The 9,397-nt window shown below is 37.3% G+C and overlaps 1 protein-coding gene across 1 annotated transcript in view; it reads left to right on the forward strand.

The window, feature by feature from the left end:
- cita (citron rho-interacting serine/threonine kinase a) overlaps positions 1 to 9,093 on the forward strand; it is a 109,142-nt gene extending 100,049 nt beyond the window's left edge. The window contains exons 37-43 of the mRNA XM_073840164.1: positions 1,251 to 1,359; positions 1,443 to 1,571; positions 1,654 to 1,734; positions 2,728 to 2,806; positions 2,901 to 3,080; positions 5,972 to 6,317; positions 8,301 to 9,093. Coding sequence (XP_073696265.1) covers positions 1,251 to 1,359; positions 1,443 to 1,571; positions 1,654 to 1,734; positions 2,728 to 2,806; positions 2,901 to 3,080; positions 5,972 to 6,317; positions 8,301 to 8,324 — 948 coding nt within the window. The 3' untranslated portion in view covers positions 8,325 to 9,093. The remainder of the gene's footprint in view (positions 1 to 1,250; positions 1,360 to 1,442; positions 1,572 to 1,653; positions 1,735 to 2,727; positions 2,807 to 2,900; positions 3,081 to 5,971; positions 6,318 to 8,300) is intronic.
- Positions 9,094 to 9,397: the final 304 nt, after the last annotated feature.

Genomic DNA, 9,397 nt, shown 5'->3' on the forward strand with positions numbered 1-9,397 from the left:
ATATATATATATATATATATATATATATATATATATATATTTATGTATATGTATTTATGTATGTGTGTGTGCGCTATTTGGCACATATCCAATCGTTTGTGCGGAGAGTGGAAGCTAAAACGCCTTTTTTAGGATATAGGCGATCAGTGACATTTTTTTTTTTGTGGAAACTATTTAACCGTTATTTTTGTCAGACATGATAAATATGTAGAAAGCTTTAAATTAGCACTTAACGAAATAAAACAAATCGAAAACAAAATCTCTTTTATTATGTAGCTAATCCGTAAAGATGCAAGGCGCGTCCAATGAGGACATGGATGAGGAGGATCGTTAGCTGACTCAGAAAACAATAGTTTATAAATAAATAATTTAAATATCTCCTTGCTATTTCACAGTCATGGTAATTACTTTTGCTGGTGCTTTGTGGCAAGCTTTAGCCAACTACTTGAACGGAGAATCCAGCTGTGCTGAAGATGCGCTCAATGCTGCTGACAGCATTATCATCATTGAATGTCTAAAATATAATTATTTAGTCCGCGTTTGATCTATGGCGGGCTGAAATGCAGGGCTATAATACGTCTTAAAAGTGGAACATGCGCAGACCTCTACATTAGTCCACTCATTCAGTTCACTTGAAGGAGTGAATGAAAACGAGTGAGTGAATTCGGACACTAAGTGCACCGGAAGGACTGCCACTTTTGCATAGTGTGTTTACTGTTTAATAATCATTTCAAATGGGCAGCTCCAGTAGTAAGATTAAATGATTTATCTTGAACTCTGTCACGGAAATTATGTATAAACCCTAGTTAAACAATTTGATAATCAATTCACAATGAACGTGTAACTGTTGTACGCTGTAATACGCAGTGGACGAGCGCATTGTAAAATGAACGGATGGATGATTCAGCTGCGGGCGCCATCGTCTGGTGAGACGCGGATCGTGAATTCAATCGGCACGTGACTCTCACAGTGCATTATTATGGGTTGTCTCTAGCTGTTGAGTGTTCATCGGTTGTACACTTGTTTTTGCAATGCGTTGTGGGATTGAACGAGTGCACTCGAGACCCCCCCCCCCCCCCAAAAAAAAAATGTTCAGGCTCAGGATTTTTATTTACTTTAACCCCTGAGGGTGAATGAAAGGGTTTATTTCTGCTAGGGGTGGGCGATATTTTAAAATATAATTTTAATCTAAAATGACCAAAAATCCCTCAATTGAATTTGGCCAATTCCTCCCTTCTCCTCTTCCTCAGGAGATCGAAACATCTGAACCCTGCAGCTGCATTCACTTCACCGGATACAGCATCATCATCGGCACCAACAAGTTCTACGAGATTGAGATGAAGCAGTACGTACTGGAAGGTGAGATGATCCACGCAGGTGTGCTGTAATGATCTGTTTCATCGCACACTGCTGATGAAATAAACTCATGTGTGTTCATTCAGAGTTCCTGGATAAGAACGACGTGACTCTGGCATCGGCCGTGTTCGCCGCCTCATCCCACAGCTTCCCCATCTCCATCATCCAGGTGTCCAGCGCACCACAGAAAGTCGAGTACCTGCTGTGCTTCCACGGTGCGTATGTGAACGCCTCAGCCATTTGAGACTCTAAATATGTGAGAATCTGTGTTTCACAAGTGTGTGTCACTGTTTGCAGAGTTCGGCGTGTTTGTGGACGCTTACGGCCGCAGGAGTCGCAGCGATGACATTAAATGGAGCCGCCTGCCTCTGTCCTTCGGTAAAACCTAGTTTTATTCATTAGCAGTGTTGGAGAACGTTACTAAAAGTAATGCATTACGATATTGAGTTACTCCCTAAAAAAGTAACTAATTGCGTTACTTTTTATGGAAAGTAATGCGTTATGTTACTTTTGCGTTACTTTTTAAATCTGGGCAGGGCTTGCTTGTTTTTAATATAAAAAGTTCTATTTTTGGCAAATGTAAAAGCTTTTCATGCCAAAAGCCTCAGGCTTAAAGAAAAGTAAATTCTCGTCTGTACAGTAGACCGCAGAAGAAAAAAAGTCAACTCTTCAGCAATAAAAAAAGGAAAACAAAAGTTAGTTATTTTGAGTAATTTTTCTTATTAGTACGGATAAAATTGAATCATCGAAGGTCGGCAGCAAAGACATCGGTTAATAAAATGGGATTAAATGCATAAAGGATATTTGTATTATTTAACATATTTCATTATTGCAGGTTTGCTTGAATTTCACTGTTTTTTATTGATTTTGAAGAACACTATCTGTTTTTTTAGTGAGTGAGATGAATTAATGCATGTTCACATTTATTCTAGAACTAAAGTAACATCTTACTCACAATTTCTCTCAACATGAGGACAGGAGAGCTTTTTAATCAATAAATGAGAGGAAAACGTAACTGCCGTTACTTATTTGAAAAAGCAACTCTTGTCAATTAGGTAATGCGTTACTTTACTAGTTTACTTGGAAAAAGTTATATTATTACGTAACTTGCGTTTCTTGCATTACCCCAACGCTGGTCATTAGTATAACGGATAGAGAGGTTATGATGGTTTCATTTGATAGTTTAGAGCTGTGCACATCAGGAAAGAGCAAATCAGTGCATGCCATTATAAAGAAATGAATGTTGTTGCAATCTAAAATAGAAGCATAATGATAAATTTCTTTTCATGCATCATTTCAGTAAACTCATATTCAGCTCTGACTTGATTCGGGTTTAAAACTCCTTCTACTTAAAATCTGTTTTCTCCACAGCGTACCGAGAGCCGTATCTGTTTGTGACGTACTTCAACTCTCTGGACGTCATCGAGGTTCAGACTCACTCTGCGCTCGGGTAAAACTGCAGTTCACTATCACTATATTGTTTGGTTTTGTTCCTGATGCTTGTTAGAAGCACTGATTCGAGTGATGTGTGTATGTTTGTTCAGGCCTCATGCTTACGCTCACCTGGACATTCCCAACCCGCGCTACCTGGGTCCAGCCATCTCTTCTGGCGCTGTGTATCTGGCCTCTTCCTACCAGAACAAGCTGCGTGTGATCTGCTGCAAAGGAAACCTGAGTCAGGAGGGATCGACCGCAGAACCACAGAGAAACGGCTCCACACGCAGGTCAGTGTGAGCTCAACATGAGCTTCCTGTCACTTGTGCATCTCACTGGTAGAAGCTTCATTAGGAGCAGACTGATTTTTTGTATGGCTGAGAATATGGAAAAAAAAATAACTCATCAAATCTCATTTCATATAATCATATATCACACAAAGAGTGTGTTTTTTTTTTTTCTCCAAAAGTCAGCATGATTACAAATGTGACCCTGGACCACAAAACCAGTCATAAGGTAAAATTTTACAAAACTGAGATGTATACATCATATGATAAGCTCAATAAATAAGCTTTCTATTGACGTATGGTTTGTTAGGATAGGACAATATTTGCCCGAGATACATCTATTTGAAAATCTGGAATCTGAGGGTGCAAAAAAATCAAAATACTGAGAAAATCACCTTTAAAGTTGTCCAAATTAAGCTCTTAACAATGCATATTACTAATCAAAAATTACATTTTAATATATTTATAGTAGGAATTTTACAAAAAATCTTAATGGAACATGATCTTTATTTCATTTCCTAATGATTTTTGGCATAAAAGAAAAAACAATAATTTTGACCCATACCATGTATTTTTGGCTATTGCTACAAATATACCCCAGTGACTTAAGACTGGTTTTGTGGTCCAGGGTCACAAATGTGATATTGATTTTATACAATAGGTCATTAAACAAGAATTTAGTATTAAAAGGGGTCATATGATGTTGCAAAAAAGAGCATTATTTTGTGTATTTGTTGTAATGCAATGTGTTTATGCAGTTTCAGGTTCAAAAAACATTATTTTTCACATACTGTTCATCATTGTTGTTCCTCTCTGCCCTGCCTTTCTAAAACGCTTTGATTTTTACAGTAATTTGCCACATCACTAATTGTGGCGCAAAAAAAACTCAAAATTAAACTATTATTTCTTTAATGATGTACAACACAAACATCTTTGTTAAAATCTCAGAAAATGTAGTTTAGTGTTTCATGATCCATTCAAATGTTTTATTTTAGAGGAAAACTGCATGGAGATCTTAAAGCTTTTATTTTGTTGATTTATCAGCTCTTCTCATTACAAATTTGGAAGATGCTTGACATGTGTTGTCCTTAAAATGTATAAGTGACAAATTCAGAGCAGCATTTACTGCAAACACGAGTTGCTCACGTGGAACATGAACAGTGTCACATTTCACTCTCAGATATACAGCACATGTATTTATGTAATTAAATTGTGTCGATTTTGAATCCGGTTTGATGTCAGAAACACCGACGTTTAAAGTCACTGACATCAAACCTGACGCACCTGCAATATCTGAATAAACGAGTGAGATTTGAGGATCTGATCAGAGGAAGATATTTAGTAAATAATGATTGACTGACACGCACTTGTGTGAGTGACCCCATGTGACCTGAAGTCTGACTGTGATTGGTTCAGAGGTTCTGACTGTCTCTCTCTTCTTTACAGGAAGAAAGGTGCTTTCTTTATTTGTGCGAGGGAGTGACAGATCATGAACATTTTAATCTGTGAACTGATGAATAAAGTGTTTTTAAGGAGAATAACCTGAACTGCTGAATATGTGCCTAGATGTAAATGTGACGCACTGAAAACTCATTATATCTTTATAATCAGGTGTTTTGAAAGGCTCTTTTCATATATAGTCGCTCTTCTTTATCATGTTATTTGAAAGCATAAATGTGTTATGTGTTATGGATATGACGGATGAGGAGATGCGTTTGGGTAAGTAGTCGTAATTTAAGTTTAGTAGCACATGAATGTGAATCTTCACTACGGCCTGATGGGTGTGTGGTTTATTATAAGCACTGGATGGGTCACATCCATAACTCTAGAAATATATTTCATCTCACTGGTAAACATCTGTCAGGTGATTGTGAACTCTCCTCTGTGTGTGTAAACCCTCAGTTTACTGTGGTATAAGTCCAGTTTCTGCCAGAGTTACTGTTTCTATAGCCATAAATTATGTATATGTGCCTAATGCATGTGAGATATCTTGAGACTGGCCATACATCATATGATAAAGCAATAAACGCTAAATTTGATGTTTTTTCATGTTAATCTATAGATGTGTTTAATTCAGAATTGCTGACAACTCTATATATTACTTATGAAACATTATATATAGAATATACTGTATTAAGTAAGTACTTTTTTAATGTTTTGAAAAGTCTCTTTTGCTCACCAAGGCTGCGTTTATTTGATCACAAATACTGTAAAATTGCTAAATATTATTCTAATTTAAGAAATGTTTTCTATGTAAATATCTGTTAAAATGCAATTTATTCCTGTGATCCAAAGCTGAATTTTCAGTGTCATTACTCCAGTATTGTGTCACATGATCCTTCAGAAATCATTCTAATATTTGCTGCTCAAGAAACATTTCTGATTATTATCAATGTCGAAAACAGTTGTGCTGCTCAATATTTTTATTGTGGAAACCGTCAAACATTGTATTTTGATGAACAAAGATGAACAGCATTCAAAAGAACAGCATTTATTTGAAATAGAAATCTTTTGTAACTTTATAAATGTCTTTACTGTCACTTCTGATCAATTGTATGCATCCTTGATGAATAAAAGTATTAATTTCTTTCAGAAAATCTCATTGGCCCCAAACCATGACCAAGTTCTAATAACATCTGCAATTCTAAGTACTCGCATATACAGTTGTAACATTAAATGTAGCTTACATGTAGTTTATAGCGAATATTACATTGTTCACATTGTACATTATTATAAAATAACCCACACTTTATTTGAAAATAAAGTGTAAATGAAAGAAACTGACTGACACACAGAGCTGAACACTGCTTCAAGGTGTTTTGGTGGAAACGGTGCATTTCTCCAAAATAAATGAAGGCGACTGACTTTGGCTTTTCCTTCCTCGTCTCTCGCAGCCCAAACAAGCGCGGTCCTCCCACTTACAACGAGCACATCTCCAAGCGTCTGGCCGCTATGCCCGCCGTACAGGAGGGTGTCCACCAGCCCGGGACGCCCCACCGCTACCGCGAGGCTCGCACCGAGTTCCGGCGAGACAAGTCGCCCGCGCGGCCCCTCGACAGAGAGAAGTCCCCGGGTCGGCCGGAGCGATCGCCCGGCAGAATGATGGACCCTCGTCTGGACCGCTCGCCGGGACGGGTCATGGACCTGCGCAGGGAGAGGTCGCCCGGCCGGGCGTTTGAGGAGCCCCGCCAAAGACTGCACACGGGATCGGCACGAACACCCATCAACACTGTCAACAAGGTCAGGAAGACTAAACAGGCAAACACAGAATCCAGATTACCATTTTTGGTTTCCCAGTACATTAGTTTTGGTTCCCAAAACATTTATTTTTATTATGGTTTGCTTTTGGCCAGGAAAATGTTCTTAACATTGCCAGAACGTTAGTATTTGGTTTGTAGAACATTCCTAGAATGTTAGTTTGTGGTTTTTAGAATGTTATTCTAACGTTACTCTAACATTCCCAGATCGTTAGTTTTTAGAATGTTATTGTAACGTTACTCTAATGTACTCTAATGCTGATGATACACTGGGCAACTTTTTGAGCAATTTTATCGGGCAACTTTTTTTGAGCAATGTTGCCTGGGCACTTTCTCATTAAAAATGGGTAACGCATTTCTATCTGGAAAATTTAGCTCTGTTGTGGATTCTGTATCACACCTGGCTGCCCGTTTACGGCAACATTGCTCAAAAAGTTGCCCAGTGTATCATCAGCATAAGGTTCAAAAAATGTCTGTTTTTGGTTTGTACAACAATTCCAGAATGTTAGATTTTGTTTCCCAGAAAGTTAGTTTTTATTTTTTTTTAAATGTTAATCTGTAGTTTCCTGAATGTCAGTTTTTGGATTTTAGAATGTTAATCTAACATTACTCTTAACGTTTCCAAAATATTAGTTTTTGGTTTCTAGAGAGTTGTTAGTTTTTGTTTATTCTTACAGTATTCTGACGTTCCAAGAATGTTAGTTTTGGGTTTTTAGAAAGTTAATCTAAGGTTTCTAGAACATTAGTTTTTGGATTTTGGAATGTTAATCTAACATTACTCTAACATTCCCAAAATATTCGTTTTTGGTTCCCAATGTTATTTTTTTTGGCTTTTAGAATGCTATTCTGACGTTACTCTAAAGTTCCTAGAATGTTAGTTTTTGGTTCCCAGAAAGTTAGTTTTTAGTTTTTTTTTTTAAACGTTAATCTATAGTTTCCTGAATGTCAGTTTTTGGATTTTAGAATGTTAATCTAACATTACTCTAACGTTTCCAAAATATTAGTTTTTGATTTCAAGAATGTTGGTTTTTGGTTTCTAGAAAGTTGTTAGTTTTTGTTTATTCTTGTCTTACTCTAACATTCCCAGAAAGTTAGTTTTTGGTTTTTAGAATGTTATTTTTTTGGCTTTTAGAATGCTATTCTGACGTTACTCTAAAGTTCCTAGATTGTTAGTTTTTGGTTCCCATAAAGTTGTTAGTTTTTTGTTTTCTTGTTGACTTCACTCTAATGTTCCCAGAACGTTAGTTTTAGAGTGTTATTCTACCCTTACTCTAGGGTTCCTAGAATGTTAGTTTTTGGTTCCCAGAAAGTTAATTAACAAAAGTTAGTTTTTGGTTTTTAGAACGTTACTGTAACGTTAGTTTAACATTCCCAGAACATTCCTTTTTGGTTCCCAGACTGTTAGTTTTTTGTTTTTAGAATGTTAATCTAACATTACTCTAACGTTCCCAGAACATTACTTTTTGGTTTTTAGAACGTTAATCTAAGGTTACTAGAACGTTAGTTTTTGGAATTTAGAATGTTAATATAATTTTACTCTAACGTTCCCAAAATATTAGTTTTTGGTTTCAAGAGTGTTAGTTTTTGGTTTTTAGAATGTTAATCTAACATTACTGTAACGTCCCAGAATGTTGTTGTTTTTTTTTTTGTTTTTTTCTTTCCCAGAACATTAGTTTAGTTTTTTAGAACTTTAATTTAATTTCACTCTAATGTTCCCTGAACGTTAGATTTTGGTTCCCATAACATTAGTTTTCGGTTTTTAGAACATTATTCTGACATTAATGTTAACAGAATGTTAGTTTTTAGTTTTTTTTAAAATGTTAGTTTTTGATTCCTATTATCACTCAGTCAAGCTTTGACAGCAAAAGCACAGGTGAAGCACCAGCTGAAGGTGGACCTTTCTACAATTAAAAGGTGTTTTGCTGGATTTTGATGTTGTGTGTGTGTGTGTGTGTGTGTCCAGCAGGTGTGGGATCAGTCGTCGGTGTAGGTGTCATCGGTGAAGAACATCAGATGAGGAAACTCACAGCACAACGTCCCGCCCACAAGGCCTTCCAAACACAGACGATCACACACGGATCCGGCCGGCGTTTACTAAACCACACTAACACACACACTGCAGTTCTGCCTGTTGTTTGTCTCCATTTTCCTGTCCTTCTCTTTGTACTTCCCTCTTTCTCCTCCTCTTCCTCCGCTCTTCCCCACAATCCCCGGCGACAGCGTAGCGTCCGTCTCGACGGAAAGGGAACTTTGTAAACCTCCAGAATGTCACATTATCAATCTTGTAAATACGCCCAGGTGATGTTTTTTATAAGAAGCGAATAACGAGGCGGGTCTATTTTTGTTAAAGAATAAAATGCCGAATGCGAGAAACTCATTTAAACGTTCTGAAACTGCTTCAAAGTGGCACATTTTTTGCTTGAATCAAGCTGGCGTGTGTTGGTCGCTCTCATTCTCTAGCGCAGTATGGTCCGCTTCTCTGATGAACTCAGGATCCGCTCTGGTTTTCTCTATCTCTGCGACTGAAGTGCCGTGTACCGCAGCGATCGTTCCGTCTCGTTCTGTCGCATGGAGACGTTGTGACGGGTTCGTTCTGTTTCTGCTTCTCGTTTCCGTTTCTTGTAACCTGACGCACTTCGTTCTGCGCTAATCCACGCTGATGTTTAACCAGAGATGTAGCGTTTCTTCTTTTCTCTTTTTTTATGATTATGGTCCCATAGCATTATCTATAGCCACTAATAAACTAAAGTTTATCTTTATCTCAGCCTCTGCGTCTTTGTTGAGTTTTCCTGCACTTTCAGAATCTTCGATGAGAATCAATTCAAATTTCTAAAGTTATTACATTGTGATGAAAGATGATGAAGATGAACTTTGAAGAGTAGGAGTGTTTATTAAGAAAGTAATAAGTCAGTTTGAATTGATAAGAGTGTGATGCTGCTCTAGTTTGACTTTTAATATTACAGGAGCTGCACTGAGATCTTCACGCAAACTTTGGAAAAAGAACATTTACGCCGCTCGGGTATGGTTCAGTGCAGTTGTTTTGATGGAAATAAGATACATCTC

The sequence above is a fragment of the Garra rufa genome, chromosome 5, assembly GCF_049309525.1.
Source record: "Garra rufa chromosome 5, GarRuf1.0, whole genome shotgun sequence".
In the NCBI taxonomy this organism is placed as follows: Eukaryota; Metazoa; Chordata; class Actinopteri; order Cypriniformes; family Cyprinidae; genus Garra; species Garra rufa.